The following is a 20,160-nucleotide window of genomic DNA, read 5'->3' as shown; positions in this document are numbered from 1 at the left end:
TGGATCCAGCATGTCAGAGACACTCAGAACCCACTGTCACTGAACCTGTGAGTCCAGTGGACCTGACTGATTCAGGCTTTAGCGATCGATACCGCTGCTCTGCATACAGAATACAGAGCAGCTGTATCTCAAAAAGTAAATATAAATTTTTATTAAAAGGTATTTAGGAAGTTGAATCAATCACACTGATGCCCAATTTTATATATATATATATATATATATATATATATATATATATATATACATATACGAATGTGTACATAACCTTTAAGGCCCTTTTACGCGGGTAAATAAAGTGCCCATAACGTGCGTGGATTGGCGATACAGAAAGTGCTCATTTATCAATAATCGTAAGGGGTTTTGTGCTAATGATCCTTCATTCCTCCGCTCATACACCTTACATTATTGTTGGGTGCACATCTCGTTTATACAAGGGAATGTGCTGCCCACAAATAATTTTTCTGCTCATATAAAAGATGCGAACGATGACAAACGTGCATTTTATCGTTTGTATTTGATCGCTGGACATTTTTACACTGAGCAATGATCGGGAACGAACGTTCGTACAAGCAATCGTTCCAGTGATCATTGCCCCGTGTAAAAAGGCTCTTAGGATCTGTTTACACTATCATCATGGTTTCTGTTTCTAATGGATCAGTTTTCTAAGAATCATAACGTAACATATGACGGACGCCATTTACCCTAATGGGACGGCTGTGCAGACTTTGAAAAAAGCCAATCAATCAGAGCCGACTGTAGCCAAAGGGACACATTGGTTTGCCGGAGTCGCTGACATTTTGTTTACTTGATCAGCAGGGGCTACAACAGTTGGACCCCCACCAATTAGACATTTATGGCATATCTTGGCGATATGCTAGAAAGAACCCTTTTAATCAGAATACCGACTATTAAAGGAGCACTCCATATTTTTTTTAGCCATCAGTCACACTCATAATCATTGTTGCAATGGCGTAAAAACTTTTTCAATAACGCTCTGTTTTTTTTAGCTTCAGGCAAAGTCTCCTCTTGCCTTCCGGTTATCCGGCAAACTACAGTATGACGCGTACCTCCAACTAGTTGAATATCGAGCAGAAGTAACAAGTTTTTATTAAGATCTCTTGGCCTGTGCTGACTTAAATGGAACCGATCCTGTGGAATATGTAGTCCAATCCCCGGGCAGCATGTTATACAGAAGCAGGAGCTGAGCAGATTCATCTTTATTTTTGTGGGGACAAAATTCAGCAAAACTTGTATTATATTCATTTAAATCCCTGCTTTTTCTGGGCTTAAGAGTCCAGTGGGCAGTCCTACTGATTAATAGCCTTCCCTGTATGAGTGTGCATACAATGATAGCTGCCAATCACTAAGTAGGACCGCCCACTGGACCCCTAAATCCAGAATAAGAATAAATTGCAAGTTATACTAAATATTTTCCCACAAAAGCATACATTAATCTGGTCAGCCCCTCCTGCTGTATAACATGCTGCCCGCAGATCAAACAACATGTTCAACGTAACAGGTCCCCTTTAAATATTGGGGGGGGGGGGACAAATTGCTTCTTTAATTCATTACAAATTCGAGACTGATTCAAAGGGGTTTTCAAAATCTCCCAAAGAGCGGCCAAGGGGCTAACAAAGAGGAGAGAAATAGGCGATAAACAACGCTCTATCCCCATGCCTGGCACTTTGGTAGGCTGCTCAGTCTCCAACAACTGCTCTAAGGCAATAGAGCAATATATTTCTCATTGCAGTATTGCTATGTTTGAATGATCTGACTCTGGCGGAGGACAGAAGAAAGTGACCAACAAAAAAGTAAGCATGACATTCATTCTGGTTAGGCTGATATGTGACACCGCAGCCTCCAACATGACAAGTGACACCGCAGCCCACGTCACATACTGACAACATTGATCAGCAGTCAGCATGAAACTGCATTCAGGAAGGAGACGTGGAGGGATTCACATACGAGCAACTCCACCTGATGAGCAGAGAGCGGCCACGTGCAGAAGAACAATGACGCCTGGCAAGATCTCTGAAACCTGTCATGTAATGCACTTTACTTCTCACACAACACATTATAGTTACCGTGGAATTTCTTCTTAAATATCTTTCATTCATGAAACTCTAGATGAAAGGACATAATACCGGCTGTGAGATGAAGCGTCCGAATAATTACTAGAAATTATGTGATCTCACCATTTACTGTACAATAAACGCGTTTTTCCAAAGGCCTAAATAATAAAAATACTATTGACTTTGCTATGCTCCACCACAGGACAATGGTTAGGCGTCGCTCCAAATATAAACGCTATGGCAGAAAACGTAATAACCATCTTCACAATGTATTGCATTAGGCGCCGATGCTCCATTGTTTAAGGCTCTGTGTACAAGATGTTTTTTGGAAAACGTGTAACATATATACGGCGAGGAAAGCTCCCAACCTATATATTACACTAGACTGTGATGGATGCCTTAACAGTGCATCCGTAACCATAGAGTTTAACAGTATACGTTAAACGTATACGTCATGAACTCTTCTGACCCTGCTCATGACGAACACGTTAAATGATTTCAATTATAAAATCTATGGGCATCCGTTTAAGGGCCTGTTCACATCACCGTTCGCTTTCCGTTCCAAGGTTCCATCGGAGGTTTCCGTCGGATGAATCCCGCAACGGAAAGTGAAACCACAGCTTCCGTTTCAGTCACAATTGATATCAATGGTGACGGAAACATCGCTCATGGTTTCCGTTCGTCACCATTCCGGCAGGTTTCCGATTTTCCGACGGAATCAATAGCGCAGTCGACTGCGCTATTGATTCCGTCATTAAAACGGAAACCTGCCGTAATGGTGACGAACAGAAATCATTAGCAATGTTTCCGTCACCATTTATATCAATGGTGACGGAAATGGAAGCTGTGGTTTCACTTTGACTTTCCGTTGCGGTGTTCACCTGACGGAAACCTCCGATGGAACCCCGGAACGGAAAGCGAACGCTGATGTGAACAGGCCCTAACGCATATGTCATCTATACTGGAATATAATGGTGTCTGTTTTAACGTAACACGTCATGAAAGGTTATTGAAAAGAACATGACGTATATGTTACACGTACACCTATGATTTATGTAATACAGTGGCTTATCTCACCCATAGGCTCCCAAGTTAAAAAAAATATATACCGTGCGGTATAGTTTTATTTGCAGGACACATTGGGATGGAAAGGAATAGTTTACTATGGAATTCAATCTTAAAAAAAAAAAAACAACGTATCGACGAAGGCCAAAAGGACACCGCTAATGGAGCCCTATGGACACGTAGTGTATTTGTCTTGTAAAAATACACTGCGGAAAACGTTACAATGTAATCCAATGGGGAATATAATTCACAACTCAAGAAACTGAGACATCTGTCTGAGTTGCGGTACAATATTTTTTAAATAGAAGGCAAATCCGCCATGTGACCGCACCCTAATAAGCCGACCATGTGGACTCCAGGGAAAACATGCAGAGGCAACATTAGACTAGCGTTTCCTAGCCACTTCGTTCTAGAGCTTAACAGGGGTCCCCCCAATCAGACATTCATGGCATATCCCACCAATATTCCATCAATATCTTTTCTTAGACAACTGAATACAGATCAGATTCCTCGAGGTGGAATTGGCCGCAGGGAATGTTGAGAACTAAGCAGCACAAGGACCAGGACATCGCTGCACTACATTAAACAAGCGGAGCGCAGACGCCTAATGTAATACACGGTGAAGATGCTTATTGCCATTGATTTCTGCCATAATGTTTATAAATAGCTACGCGTTTAACATCAGGAGCTGAAGTCTCCAGAACACATTATTCACGCCATTTGCAGCATATGCAAAGTGTAAGGCTCTGTTCATACTAGCGTCATGACTTCCCTTTATAACAGAGCCATGACAGCTATGACAGATCCCGACAAATCCTGACAGACCCCATTAATTTATAATGGGCTGCAAACTGCGTTATTCTTGCCGTCAAGAATACCGGACAGAGAAACCCATAACGTAAGTGTGAACAGAGCCTAGAAACAGGAACATAGGAATATCACATGTATCAATCTGTCAAAGCTGTAAGTGTATGTAAATTACTGCAAAAACAGTACGCGCCAATGTGTCCATTTAAACATGTTTTATATGTGGCTCAAACATTGAGACGTTATATAGGGCCAGAACTTGTCCCTGTAAAAGTCCTGATAAGTCTGTCCCATTGTGTAGACTGAACTGGGTATCCCTTAAGAGGGTTCTCCACTCTGGACAAACCCTACTTGTTAGAAGGGTCCCTGATCACAAAGTGTCCTAATCAGATGTAATCTGTGGGGAAACATGGAAGTAAGGCCTCATGCACACGGCCGTAGCCGTGTGCATGGCCAAGGATCAAGGTACGGACAGCCGCGGTGTGTCATCCGCGGGCCGTCCACAATTCATGGACCGTGCAGACATGGACTTAAATTAACCCGGACCGCAATTCCGGACCGTATAATGACTTGTCCTATTTTTTTGCAGTCCGGGCTCCTGGCCAATCCGTGGAACGTGGAAAACACGGTCGTGTTCATGGGCCCATAGAAATGAATGGGTCTGCAATTCATCCGCATTTTTGCGGATGAATTGCGGATGCGAAAACACATCACCACAGGAGGTAAAACTAAGCATTACACAGTGCCTATTCATATGAATGGGTTACTTGTATAAGGAAGGACAGGACAGGTCCTCCAGAGCAAGAGACGCTCTTTGTAACCGTTCTCCACTCTGGCCAAGAGATGAGGATCCTGAACAGAGGACCCCCCCCCCATTAACTCAGAACTGACTAAAAGTTATATGAGAATGGGGTTTCTAAACTGGACAACCCCTTGAAGACTGGGTTTACTATAGAAGGTTACTCGCACAAAAATCAAGCAATGTTTCCGATTTACCTGCTGCACATTTCAGGTAATGTATCCAGTCATTCCAGGAACCAGTGAATGAATGTTTTCTAGATATTTTCTTACAATTTCTGTGGGCTGTCTCTTTAATTGTTGGTCTTCAGTAATTTTTGCTAAGTCACTTCTCATTTCACAATTTTCTAATTTTCACATCCAAACTAAACTTCCTTACCCCCCCCCCCCCCCACACGTCTTGCACTTTAACATTAAATTTAATAGGGCTATTTTACACTGGTCACGGGTGCATGACTCTCCAGAGCAATTTTTTCTTATAGCTCATAAAAGAACCAAAAAATTTTTTTTTTCGTGGGGCACATGTGGAATTTTAATATGGGCTTAATAGAATATAAAAAATGACCCGATGTATTAGGGTATGTTGACACGCAGTGTTTTCAGGCGTATTTCGGGGTGTTTATGCATCGAAAAACGCCAGAAAAAACTGAAGATGAATGCCTACAAACATCTGCCCATTCAAATCAATGGGAAAAACAGCATTTAGTTCATACGGGGCGTCTTTATACACCGCTGTTTTAAAAACAGAGCGTAAAAAGAAGTGCATGTCACTTCTTGAGGCGTTTTTTGGAGCTGATTTTCCATTGAACACTATGAAAAACACCACAAAAGATGCTCCAAATTAAAAGAAGCTTCATTTTCAGCTTCAAAAAACACCTGAAAATCAGAGGCTGTTTTTTCTGAAAACAGCTCCGTAATTTTCAGCCATTTTTGACTTAGCGTGTGAACAGACCCTTACAATGGGCAGAAATCAGCAACTGCCCTTGGTTGTTTCCTTTTGTCCTTCATGTAGTTGGTTTAAGTGTATGTGCACACGTAGTGACCAAAAACGTCTGAAAATACAGAGCTGTTTTCAAGGGAAAACAGCCCCTGCTTTTCAGACGTTTTTTGAGCAACTCGCGTTTATCGCTGCATCTATCGCGGCGTTTTCGCAGCGTTTTTTACGTCCGTTTTTGGAGCTCTTTTCATTGGAGTCTATGAGAAAACAGCTCCAAAAACATCCAAAGAAGTGTCCTGCACTTCTTTTTACGAGGCGTAATTTTACGCGTCGCAATTGCCGTACGACGCGTAAAATTACGCGTCGTGGGAACAATACAGCGTTATACCCATAGAAAGTAATGGGCAGATGTTTGACAACGTATTTGAGACGTATTTTCAGACGTAAAACGCAAAAAACGCCTCGTATACGTCTGAAAATAGGTCGTGTGAACCCAGCCTAACCAATGAATTTAGCACAAAGATAATCCGCTGATTCTTCTGTGGAGGGTGATACCAAATATCTGTATTTTGTCCAATATTTTGCATTGTTTTACCACCTTATTTCTAGAGTGTCTCCTCCCTTAGCTGCTATGTGACATCGGTGCTTGGTTGTATATCACATGCGTACAGACATTTCTTTGTAGGTATAGCTGCAGAATGGTGATAAAGTCGTCATTTTCTTGGACTTGGGTGTGACATACATTCTGGGCAATATGGAGGCATTATCCGTTGGGCTTGTCACACCCATGTAAAAATGCATCCCTTTGTGTTCGCTTTTTTTTTAGGGGGTCACAGTTTTATTATATATTTTTATTTTTTATACTTTTATTATTATTTGTTTACTTTTTTATTTACTTTTGTCCCTTCATTTGAGGTTAAAATGGCCATACACATTAGGTTAAAGGCAATTTCTCAGCTCATTTTCGCCTACCAATCGAGTTCCAGCGTTTGGTAGTTCTTTTAAAACCACGTGCCCACATACCTTTGTATGGCTTCCCATCATCTTCTTTGCAGAGATAATCCACTTTATTTCAATATGTAAAGGAGGCTGGAAGTGCCACCCGGGTGGTCCGAATTCTGTTAAATGCTCCTAATTTCGGCATCTCCCCCTTGTTCATGATTGACGGCACCACACTATTGCGACATCACCGTTGCTTTCACTCTCGTAGCGCCTGCGCCGAAGGCCTGTGAGGACGTTACGCCTCAGCAAGTGGCGTACTGCACATGCGTCCCTCACATTATGTCTGGCGCATGTGTCTGCTACCTGCTACGCTCATTTGTCAGGTTTCGGACCTCCCAAGTTTCGCTTCCAACCTCACTTACATATTGAAATAATGTGGATTATCTCTGCAAAGAACATGATAGACACCCATACAAGGGTGTGTGGGCACATGGTTTTAAAAGGCCTACAGCCGCGCCTACTCTTTTGGTGACAGATTCCCTTTAATGTCAACAAAACCCACTGATTTCGCCAGGATTAACTGATGATCTAATGTGTACGAGTGACGTCTACGGGATTTGATAATTCCCTCTCCCATACACACCCACACCTCAAATAGATGCCCACGATCCATTTTATCTGAGCACCCCCCTATATACGGATCACACACAGTAGTGATCTAATAGATACAAGATAACGATTAGCAGTGTTCTGCATATAGAGGAATGCAGGGAAGACATAAACCACATCCTCCCTGCATTAACCCCATGTAAAATCATAACGTAATAGGTTTTCAAAGTAGACTTTAACACTGGAGACACAATACTAACCACACTGCTGACTTTGAGAGCTGTTTTTAATAGTTTTTGTGTCGTTTTATCTTTTTTGTCATGTTAGTAGAATATGCCTGATACCCGGACTGCCTTATACTTTCCAGCACTACCTGAAATTACACTTAGAACATAATACACACAGGTCCGTGCAACGTGCAGTTTTCAGGCCTGGCTTCCTACATTAAACAACATTTCTTAGATAAAAAGATCTTAAAGATACATCTGACATTGCATCGAGAATGGGCGATCAAACGTTACGAATCTAATTCGATAAAATGATCCGCTCCAGTCCAGATCACAGATAGCAGCTGGCACAGCAGACGGGTGCTCGACTCACACTTATCTACGTTACTCCCTAGCACACAAGACCATAAGTAACTCTGTTCAGACTAATAATACTCATTGCTGTAAGTTTTGGAATATTATCATACAAGATCCTAACACAGAGATAGCAGAAACGAAGAAACAGCAAGAGACGGAACCTGTGATTATAAGACACCCATATAGAGCCAACCATGTATTATTCTGACATCTGGTGCAGAGTCCAAAATTACACAGGCATCTTGACTGGCACAATGATAACCCAGATCATAGTAAATACTGGCGCAGAGATTATACAGTGAGTAGCACAGCGGTTCCCCCAGTCTTTTGGCACTGTGAAGTCTAATGTGTTTTATCTGGATATTACGTGCCTAGCGGTTACCTAGTGATCAGTAATTGGTCACCAAAAGTTGCCTGCTTGACATAGTGATGGCCAGAAGAGGTTAACTGCACTAAGTGACTCCAATCATATGAATTACTGTCAGGCATCCCGACTGTCACAGTGATCCTCCAAGGATACTGCTATAGTGGACCTCCAGGGATTCTGAATACCAAATAAATTGCCCAAAAAATGTAAACGCCACAGTGATTGCCCAAGGGTCCTGGGTGCTATATCGAACAGTCAGTGATCCTGAGTGCCACAGTGATTACTGAAGCTTCCTGACCTAGAGATCACAGGGATCCTGTAGACCACACTGATTGCACTGGCATCCGAAAGTCCACAGTGATTGTGCAGGGATCCTGAGGGGCACAGTGTTAAATCCTGAGGGGCACAGTGCTTGTGTAAGGATTTTGACAGCCACAATGCTGAAGTAGGAGTCTTCAGGGTCATAGTGGTTGGCAGTGATCATGAGTGCCACAGTGATCCTATAAGGATCCTAAGTGCAGCAATGATCACCAATGAATCTTGGGTACCACAGTGCTTGCCCAGGGTTCCTGAATGTCACAGTGATCATCACAGTGATCGTCCAGGGATCCTGACTACCATGGAGATCGTCACAGGTCCTCCTGACAGGTGATCTTCCACACCCTGGATGAACACTCATGAACCCGGACAGGTTTTCTTCAGAGATGATGAAAGAAATGGACACTGGCATAACCCTGAAGATCCAGGGACAGGACTGGCACACTGACATGACTCTCACCTGTATTTCCTGAACAGCTGATCCGATTCTCTGAAGCCGTTATTGAGTAGCATGTTGATGCCCACCAGGGCCAGCTCCGCATCATCCATCGGGTCCAAGCGATCTGCTTCCCCCTGCCCTGAGGTCTGCTGCTCGGCCATTGTGCAGAGGATGAGACTGTTGTGCGCCAGTCTGTGCCCAGGAGCTGCGGCGGCTCTTGTCAGACAGGACACCAGTGTGGTGACACCTTGCCAAGCAGCGCAGAGCCTGTGTGTAACGCGTGTACTGGAGGGGGAGGGGCAGGAAGAGGAGGCCCCAGCTGCGTCTTCTGTATGTTCTGTCTTTGTGATGATGGGAGTAATAATAATAATAATAATGATGATGAGGAGGAGGAGGAGGATGAAGGAGCTACGCTGATGTCTGTCTTCATCCCTGGGTGCTGCCCTCATTGCAAGGGAGGGGGCTGCCTCTATCTGGACAAGCCCTTCTATAGGCTGTAATAAGCAGCATTTACGGCATGCCATGCTCTGCCCTGGCACAAGACACAATTACATTTATTTGCTTAAGAATTGTGTAGACTTTCACTAAATGTAATAAAAACTTTACATTCAGATTATATTTCAATCCATGAGGAATTCTGTTACAGAAGACTATTACTTTATATATATTTTTTATTATTATTATGGAAAACTGGCACCAGAGGGACCTTTACATTGGGGCAGCATACAGACACCCCAATAACACTGACCTAGGGGTGCATTAATCAGCCACCTAGTGTCGAGAATTATGCCACTTATTGCCCCCTGAGTTGTCATTTAGTGGCACCTAGTGCCCAGGTCGATATATATAATGACAACCTGAGGCTCTCCATTTCTGTGCCATTGTCTCAACAATGCAGTGCCAGATCTGTCGTGCTACGGGTACCACCGGCGCCTGACAGACCCCATTGACTTATAATGGGTGACTTATAATGGGGTCCGGTGGGTTCTGTCATAGTGCCCGTCATTGTAATTAGATAAATACTGCGGCATGTTGCGCTATTCTTCTAGTCAAACCTGACAGGATCTGCAACCGATGCTCCAAAGCAGATGTGAACAGAGCCTAAGAAGACAATCTGTCTTGGGAAACCATCTCAAAAACATACAATTCCCCCATCACTATGACAGAAGATGGTGGTCTGATGTGACTTTAGGACGCAGATCCGCAGGAATACCGCGGCAAGGCACAGGAGAATATGGCTTCCTGCCCTGCTATCTAACCTCAAAGGCTACTTTATGTCTGTAGCCTGTGAGGGGGTGGATCAATGGCAATGTCATCCCATCCGCTTGCGCTGGGCTGCAGACCGGAAGAGGCCGTTAGTTTAGTATTAGATTTTTTTACACCCCCCCACACACTTAATCTTGGGGGCACTATGGGAGGAACACTAGTTCTAATGGAGGCACTCTGTTAGAGAATGTACAAATGGAAATATTCTGAATGGTGACTGAATTAAAAGTCTGCTGTACGCATTGATATATCAACTTGACAATGAATGGCTAGTCAACTTATCATATTATAGCTGGTTGACATATCAATAAGTACAGGAGACTTTTATTTGAATTCATTTGGTCACCATACAGGATATAGGTGACTGTATTTATACTCTTTTTTTTAAAAAAAAAAATCTTTATTTTCACGACCGCAAGGGTCAAGTTTCATATCAGAAATAATACAAAGTATACAAGCGAGATAAGAAAAATAAAAATATAAACACAATATTCTTGGTGAAAAAGCAATACTGAAGTACAATCTCACATGGAAGGCATGAGAGGGCATAAAATTAACAATTCTCAACTGGAATAAAAATATAAAGAGAAATGGCAATTAGAAGGACAGAGAAGGGGGGGGGAGAGAAGGAGGTGCAGGTGTATAGAATATCAGAGTACAGTATGTTGTGACATTGCAGTGGACCCCAGTTGGACTACTAAGCAAGACTCGTCTCCCGGAGGATATGTTTGTATGTCAGAACCTTGAAAGTCAATCCATTGAGCCCATATTCGGTAGAACTTGTCATGTGAATTAGATGGAGAGGAGGTTAAATCCTCAATATGCATGAGATCATTGACCTTAGAAATCCAGAGGGACAGAGAAGGAGGGGAAATACTTTTCCAAAGTAATGGGATGCAATGACGAGCTGCCATCACTAAAAAGTGTAGCAGTGAGCGTTTGTATGCATCAACAGGGATATCGAAGTGATGGAGGAGGAAGAAAGCTGGATCCAAAGGAAGGCTAGTATCTGTGACCTCCCAGACCACCTTCTTAACACCATTCCAGTATGACGTAAGTAGAGAGCAGGACCAAAAGGTGTGGAGGAGGGTACCATTTTCCAATACACATCTCCAACAAAAGGGAGAAGCTGTGGGAAAGAAGCGGTGTAAACGAACTGGAACCCTGTACCAGCGAGATAACAACTTGTAACGATTCTTGGTAACGAGAGCTGTTGGAAGTTTTGTGTGCCAAGGTAAGAATACGTGTTCTTTGCGTGGTCGAAAGAGAGATATTCAGATCCGTCTCCCATTGTAAGAGCTAGTTAGGAGGAGGTAAATCAAGGGGGATTTTGAAGCAAAGAATAAATCGTCGACAACGTGTGCCGAATAAAGCCAGAACCATCACATAACTCCTCCAGAGGTGATTTGGTAATCTGATACAAATCGAGGGGTGGGGGGGTCGAAATGCAAGAGAAAAAATTTTGACGTTGAAAGGATCTCCAATGGCCCAAGGACTTAAGGTCAGGTAACCGAGATAGGTCAGAAATAGAGAGCCAATCCGAGCCACTCAAGGAATTAGATGCTCTGAACTTGCCTGAGGTGAACCACAAACAAAATATTGGGTCTGTCAAACCTGGTGGGAAGATTGGATTCCCCAGAATGGGATACATTGAGGAATAAACTGGAAACAGGGATAGCCTCACCGAGGAGATGGAGCAACATAGCATTGTAGAGCCAATGGTAGGATGTTGGCGAAGATGCCTAAGTGAGTTGTGATCTAGCCAACGGATGGTAGAAAGAGGAATCTCAGTGAAACTCTGTTCCAACCCCACCCACGGCTTAAAGAGAGCATGCCTGCACCAATCTACTGTCCGCGAAAGATGCGACGCAATATAGTAGTCTCTGATATCCAGAAGGGCAAGGCCCCCGGATTCCTTAGTTATACATAAAAGAGAGCAATTAGTCTAGGTAACTTGCCTGCCCAGACAAATGAAGTTTGTAAGGAATTGACTGATTTCAAAAACTAGAGGGATGATTATAGGAAGGGCCTGGAACGGGTATAATATCCTAGGTAAAATATTAATTCTGAATATGGTGCATCGTCCCATCCCCGTGAAAGTTCCCTTCGTTCATCTAGTGCAATCCGATTTTATGTCTGCAAGAAGAGGAGGGAAGTTTAAGCTGAAAAGGTTGTTTCAAATCAGCGGGGATTTTAACCCCCGAGATATTTGAGGGCTACCACGGTCCATTTAAAGCTAAAGGACTGTTCTAAAGTACGCTAAAGAGAAGATGAGAGGGAAAAGTTCATGGGTTCCGATTTGGAAAAATGTATCTTAAAATTAGTAAGTTTAGAAAATTGCTGGAATTCATGTATAAGATTAGGGAGGGATATGGATGGGTTGGAGAAGAAAAATAAAAGTTTGTCTGCGTACGCCGCAACTTTATTTTCTGTCTTATTCACTGTTAGGCCGGTAATGTCAGGGTTTGCTCGGATATGACGAAGAAAGGGCTCCAAGGTCAAAATGAAAATCAAAGGGGAAAGGGGACAGCCCTGTCTGGTCCCGTTGTGAATTGAGAAACTATCTGAGAGGATGCCGTTCACACGGACCCTAGCAGATGGACAAGAGTACAAAGACAGTAACCAACCCATCATGCGGGACCCAAGGCCGAGCCGAAGGGGAGTTTCTTCCATAAATGTCCAATTGACTCTGTCAAAGGCTTTTTCAGCGTCTGTGGAAAGAAGCATAAGTGGGTATACTAGAAATCTTAGACTTATGTATGAGATTAAGCGTCCTTGTCGTGTTGTCACGTGCCTCCCTACCCGACATGAATCCCGCCTGGTCCGTGTAAACGACATCCCCCAACAACGGTGCCAGACGAACAGCAAGAATCTTAGCAGAGAGCTTAAAGAGGCTCTGTCACCAGATTTTGCAACCCCTATCTTCTATTGCAGCAGATAGGCGCTGCAATGTAGATTACAGTAAAGTTTTTATTTTTAAAAAAACGAGCATTTTTGGCCAAGTTATGACCATTTTCGTATTTATGCAAATGAGGCTTGCAAAAGTACAACTGGGCGTGTTGAAAAGTAAAAGTACAACTGGGCGTGTATTATGTGCGTACATCGGGGCGTGTTTACTACTTTTACTAGCTGGGCGTTGTGTATAGGAAGTATCATCCACTTCTCTTCAGAACGCCCAGCTTCTGGCAGTGCAGACACAGCCGTGTTCTCGAGAGATCACGCTGTGACGTCACTCACAGGTCCTGCATCGTGTCAGACGAGCAAGGACACATCGACACCAGAGGCTACAGATGATTCTGCAGCAGCATCGGCGTTTGCAGGTAAGTCGATGTAGCTACTTACCTGCAAATGCTGATGCTGCTGCAGAATCAACTGTAGCCTCTGGTGCCGACACGATGCAGGACCTGTGAGTGACGTCACAGATCTGCACTGCCAGAAGCTGGGCGTTCTGAAGAGAAGTGGATGATACTTCTCATCAGAACGCCCAGCTAGTAAAAGTAGTAAACACGCCCCGATGTACACACATAATACACGCCCAGTTGTACTTTTACTTTTCAACACGCCCAGTTGTACTTTTGCAAGCCTCATTTGCATAAATACGAAAATGGTCATAACTTGGCCAAAAATGCTCGTTTTTAAAAAATAAAAACGTTACTGTAATCTACATTGCAGCGCCTATCTGCTGCAATAGCAGATAGGGGTTGCAAAATCTGGTGACAGAGCCTCTTTAATGTCTACGTTGAGAAGAGAAATCGGTCTGTAACTGGCACATTGTGAGGGGTCTTTACCGGGTTTAGGCATAACAGCTATGTGTGCCCTGAGTGAGTCGGGAAAGACGTTAGAAGAAGTGGAGAAAGAATTTAAGGCGATCAAAAAATGAGGGCTCAAAGTGTCAAGAATTTTTTTTTAATAAGGCAACGTAAATCCGTCAGGACCGGGAGCCTTGCCCGACTGGGAGTGTTTGAGAGCGTAAGACAACTCTTACAATGAAATCGGAACCCCCAAAGCGGAAATGTTATTCTCCGATAAGGAAGGAAAGCCAAAATCTGCAATATAGGTTTAATGATTGAACGGAAATTACCAGAAAGCGTGGCCGGGTTAATGGGGGTTATAGAAGGTACATAAGTATGTGCTTGCGGGATACGCAGTGCTGTAGCGAGAGATTTACCACATTTGTTCCCATACTCATAATAATGGCGTTTATATTTAGCTAGTGTAGATTTGGCCTTGGACAGAAGGAGAGTTCTGAGTTTTTCCCGTTTCTGAAGAACGGGATATCTTACAATCCGGATCGCGGGAACGTTTATGAGAAGTTTTTAAAATCTTAATTTCAGATAGTAGGTGGGTAATGACAGCAGAGTGTTCCTTTTTCAGTCGGGCCCCATGTTTAATAAACGTACCACGAATGACACAATTATGAGCTTCCCACGTGACACATGGGTTCATGTTATCTGTGGCATTAAAGCTGAAATAGTCACCAATTGAGCGTTAAATATTAGACGTAACAGCTGTGTCGTTGAGAAGGGAAGGATTTAACTTCCACTGAGACTGGAAGGGGAACGACGAATGAAGAGTAAGGACCATTGTGACTAGCGTATGATCAGAGAAGCTGATCATATCGATGTCGGCAGATTTGAGAGAGTAGAGAGAATGATGTTTGACAAAAAAGAGATCAAGTCTAGAATAAGTGTCATGCACTGGGGATTAGAAAGAGAAATCTCTATCTGACGGGTGCAAAAGACGCCAGGTGTCAATAAACAGGTGTTCATGAAGGGACCGTTTAATACGGTGAAGTTGAGAAATCGCTAAGGACGATGATCTGGTAGAAACATCAATGGCAGGATCTAATGCAACATTGAAGTCACCGCCCAAGACAATGGTACCCTCCCCAAACTCCTCAAGAGTGTCCGAAAAACCGATAAGAGCCGTGCCCTGACCCACATTGGGTAAGTATAGAGAGGCAAAGGTGTATACCTGGGAGGCAACAGAGCCCATAAGCAGAAGCATTTGTCCCATATCATCACCGCGAGAGTCAATAAATTCCCATGGAAGGGATCGTGAGATGAGGATGCTCATCCCTCTGGATTTTGGGTCGGGAGTGTAGCTATAATAAGCATGGGGAATCCACAAATTAGACAATTTGAAAGGTTTCTGTTCGCATAAGTGAGTTTCTTGAAGAAACGCAACATGAAGACGTCCACTTTTTAATAGATTCAAAAGGATTGATCGCTTTCCAGGACTGTGTAAGCCTTTAACATTCAGAGAACCCACCAGCAGATCCGTCTGCACTTGACACGGCATATCTGAAGATAAAAAATAAAAAATAAAAAGGTGGGGAGGGGGGGGGGGGAGAAAGGGAGAGGGAAGGAGAAGAAGAAAAGTATAGGAGGCAGAAAGGTTGAGGAGTAGAGAAAAAGATAAACGGTAAAGAGGCCCAGAGGCCGACTCCTCAGTGATGGAAAGACCTGTGGAGAAAAGGTATCAACAAAGTGTGGGTTAGGAAAACCACGGGGGGGGGGGCCCACATAACGAGCACAACAGGAAATCAATAGGTACGATCTTCCGCCTATTACCCCATGGGCAACGACGGAGGCACAAACATTGCAAAGTCAGGCAATATACCCAGAAACCAGGAGAAGCATTAACTACTAAATAAGAAACGTAACTATAAAGTGAGGGGACGGCAAGTGTAAACGCCAACCATTCAGTAAAGGGAGGATATCCAATCCTCCTGCCAGCATGATAGAGGCCTCCACTACCAATAGGCAGTAGACAAACCAGACTGCCATACAAGTATGAAAACTATCACATCAATCGAGTATACACACCTTGCTCGAGGCAAAAAGGACATGTATAGATCGGGAGAAGGATGCTCCAATCTAGCCAACAAATCAGGGTGTTGTAGACAACACCATAATAATTGAGAGAAAGCATATAAGGAGACATTATAGGATTGGAAAACAGTTAAGTAATACAGGCAATACTGATAAGACAATATTCTCCAAGGGTGCAAAATAGCAATGACCAAAGTGACTGCAAAAAAAGAAATAAAAAAAAATATATATTAAAAAAAAAAGGCATGAGCAATCTAACTGGACTCATTGAACATGTATAGTGGAAGAACTATATAACAGTGTTATGGTAGTTTGAAGATTGTAGAAGCCTGAACAAGGGATTCCAGCACAGAACAGTTAAATAATGAAAGAGGCACTCATCCAGCCCGCCAACTCGATAATGTCATCACAGTGGGCAAACCCGTCAGATTCTAGAGACGTGGAAGCAACATACATCATAGGGATCCAAGACAGATGTGGAGTGCGAATCCAAGCTTACAGGAAATCGTAAGTGACAACACAAAGTTATGCCTCAGGAGGGACTTGGCTAGGGTGGCGGGGGGCGTCTCCGTGATTGCTGCTCAGATCTCTCCGTCAACCAGTCAGGGACCGGGAAGGGATCAATTTGCAAAAAATGAAACAGGCCATCTAGATCTGAGTAATGACGTAGTAGATAGGAGTCAGAGTCTTTCTTGACAACCACATGGAACCGGTGTCCCCATCTATAAGTCGCTCCCGAAGCTTTAATTTTATCCAGAAGAGGATGTAGGAGACGTCTCATGTAAAGCGTCCTGGTGGACACATCAGGGTATACTGTGACCGTACTACCCTCAACAGACAACGGACCATGTGACCAGGCTCCCCGAACAATTAAGTCCTTATCTGTATAATAGAGGCAACACAGTACATCCCTTGGGCTAGAAGGGTCAATGGGTCCTGAACGGGCATCTCTGTGGATCCAGTCCATCAGGAAAGTGGCGTCCAGGGATCTTTTACTAAGAGCATTAAAGATAAAGGACACCCTTGTGGGCAAATCATCCCAAGAGCCAAGCTCAGAGAGGCCTTTAAGGCAAACATTGTTCCTGCGTCCCCTGTTTTCCTGGTCATCTAATTGAGGAGCTAGGGACTGCAGATGTGCTCTATTTATGGTTGCTGCTCTTTCAAGGAATGCCACATTGGAGTCAATATTAGACACCGCCTGTTCAGTAACAAGGGCTCTGCCATCCAGTCTGTCCGCTTCGAGACATATGTCCGAGATGGCTTGCTGATGGGATTGCTCTATTCTAGAAATGAGGGAGTCGAGATCCTGCCTAGTTGGGAGGGCCTGAATGAGTTCACGCAGGAGATGGAGATCAGCATGGAGACCTAACTGTCCTGGCTGACCGTCCGTCATAGGAGGCAGAGGTAAAATGGCAGCCTCAGCCCCCGCGGGAGTGATTATATCGGAGGGAAGTGAAGGAGTTACCTCGGTAAAATTAGCGATCGATGAAGTCGAAGAGTCTACTGCAGACCTGGACAGGGAGGACTGAGGTGACTGTGGAGATGAAACTGCAGACGCAGCGGGAGGTAAGTGCGGCGGCGCCATGTCTTCCATGTCAGACGATGCAGCAGAGGAGCTCGATGTCAAAAGGAATCGATCTATGCACAGATTCCGAGCTGAAGATCTATGTAAGGTACGAGAAGGTGTAGAAGAAGATGCCCTCCGTTTTCCGGGCATCGCCAGTTAGATTTACACAGTGTAATCTGCAAATTTAGTACTCGATGGTGCGGAGCTCCCCCAAGACATGTGCTCACGGCTCCATAGCTAAGCCACGCCCCTTCATATTTATACTCTTAATGTGGTTACATATGTTAATTTGTACCTACTGAGGCCTCATGCACACGACCGTAATGGTTTTTACTGTCCGCAAATACAGATCTGCAAATACGGATTCACAACCGTAGCCGTACGCAATTGTGGAAGTGCCCATAGACTTCTATGGGCGAGTCCATGCCGCAATTGCGGACAAGACATTAGTAGACACCAGTATTTTGAAATGGCACATGGTATGTGGGACCCTTTTACAGATTTTGCATTGGGGCCCAGGAGCTTCAAGGTATGCCTCTGAGATGGGGGCTGTAAGAGGCGTGAGTCGCTTTTACTTACCTGCGCCCCGCAGTGCATTCTGGTTGTCCACTGTGGTGAACCCTTTTATTCTGTGTTGTTCTTGTCTTGTCTTTCCTTGTCTATCTGTAGCTTGTGCTTATATCTCCTGGTATCTGTCTTCCCTCTTGTGTACCGGGGCTGTGTTAAACATCCAATGTGTATGGGGTGTCTCGACAGCAGATGTTGGGGAGAGTCGGGACATCACAAAACACATTAGATGGTAATCTATATCAGCAGGTTCAGCTGACATTCCTCTAATGCAGTGGTTCCCAACCGGGGTGCTGCAGCAGCCTGGGGTGCAGTGAGAACCCTCCAGGAGAACCAAGACACTCCTCTGAACAACTGTGGCAGTGCTTTTTCTCCTCCTCCTCACAGCGCTAAGTGCATGTGAAGAGGAGGAAATTTTATGCAGCCAACTTGTAGATAGCCCCCCCACCTCTGTAGATGGCACCCCCCACCTCTGTAGATGGTGCCCCCCACCTCTGTAGATGGCACCCCCCCTTCCTATACATAGCGCCACCATAGCTCCCTAAAGGAGCGGAATGCCCCTGTCGCCGGGGATTACGCTCCAGAACGGAGCGCTTGATGTCTCTGTCCATATATGGACAGTGACATCAGGGGCAACCCCTAAAGCGGAATACCTGTCCACAGCGTTGCCGGCGCGGTGGCCTGTGATTCGGCTCCAGGAGAAGCCCCTGACGTCACTATCCATAAATGGACAGAGACGTCAGGGGCTTCTCCTGGAGTGAAATCCCTTGTCACGGCGTCGGCAATGCTATGGGTGGGGACTCTGCTTCAGGGGTTGCCCCTGATGTCACTGTCCATATATGGATAGAGACGTCAGGGGCTTCTCCTGTAGTGGAAACCACCGGTCACAGCGTCGGCAACGCTGTGGACGGGGATTCCGCTTCAGGGGTTGCTCCTGATTTCACTGTCCCTATATGGACAGAGACATCAAGCGCTCCATTCAGGAGCGGAATTCCCGGCCACAGGGAGATTCTGCTCCTTCAGGGAGCTACAGTGGCGCTATGTATAGGAAGGGGGGATGGGGGTGCCAGCTACATAGGTTGGGGCTGCTATCTACAAGGGGGCTGTGTGGTACTACCTACAAGGGGGTGTATGGCACTAGCTACAAGGGGGCTGTGTGGCACTACCTATAAGGGGGCTGTGTGGCTCTACCTACAATGGGGCTGTGTGGCACTACCTACAAAGGGCTGGTAAGGCACTACCTACAAGGGCTGGTGTGGCACTACCTACAAGGGGGCTGTATGGCACTACCTAAAAGGGGGTGGTGTGGCAATACCTACAAGGGTGTGTGTGGCACTACCTACAAGGGGACTGTGGGGCACTACCTACAAGGGGGCTTTGTGGCACTACCTATAAGGGGGCAGTGTGGCCCTAACTACAGGGGGCTGTGTGACACTATCTACAAGGGGGTGATTGCCACACACCCCCTTGTAGGTAGTGTCACACACCCATTGTAGGTAGTGTCACACACCCCTTTGTAGGTGGTGCCACACAGCCCCCTTGTAGATAGCACCCCCACCCCTCCTTTCCTATACATAGTGCCACTGTAGCTCCCTGAAGGAGCAGAATCTCGCACTACATACAAGAGGGCTGTGTGGCACTACCTATAAGGGGGCAGTGTGGCACTAACTACAGGGGGCTGTGTGACACTATCTACAGGGCAGGCTGATGGTCATTTTACTGTGAGTGGGGGGCTGATGATCTTCAAGTGGTTTCCACCTCTGAATTCCAATTGAAATTAATAAGAGGCAGAGAATACCTGCGGCGATCGTTTGGAGCACTTTTTTGCCTGTGTCTTTTGCATTAGGTTCAACGGCCTAAAAAAAAACGCAAAACAATGCTGTCAATTAAAAAAAAAAAATATGCGTCACAAAAAACGCTGTGTGAATATACTCTAAGAGTGTAGTACTTGTTTTTAGCAGTTTTTTGTCTTTCTCTGGACAATTTTT

General features: G+C 44.6%; 1 protein-coding gene across 2 annotated transcripts in view; it reads right to left on the bottom strand.

The window, feature by feature from the left end:
* The window catches only part of TTC39C (tetratricopeptide repeat domain 39C), a 97,912-nt gene extending 88,526 nt beyond the window's left edge, over nt 1-9,386 (bottom strand). The window contains exon 1 of one of the 2 annotated variants that reach the window (XM_075826336.1): nt 8,960-9,386. In XM_075826336.1, coding sequence (XP_075682451.1) covers nt 8,960-9,099 — 140 coding nt within the window. In that variant the 5' untranslated portion in view covers nt 9,100-9,386. Of the gene's footprint in view, nt 1-6,702; nt 6,883-8,959 lie in introns of those variants that run through there. The other variant, XM_075826337.1, reaches the window with a different exon arrangement.
* Nucleotides 9,387-20,160: the final 10,774 nt, after the last annotated feature.

Source organism: Rhinoderma darwinii, chromosome 5, assembly GCF_050947455.1.
Source record: "Rhinoderma darwinii isolate aRhiDar2 chromosome 5, aRhiDar2.hap1, whole genome shotgun sequence".
NCBI lineage: Eukaryota > Metazoa > Chordata > Amphibia > Anura > Rhinodermatidae > Rhinoderma > Rhinoderma darwinii.
This window is presented reverse-complemented; position numbering and strand designations above follow the sequence as displayed.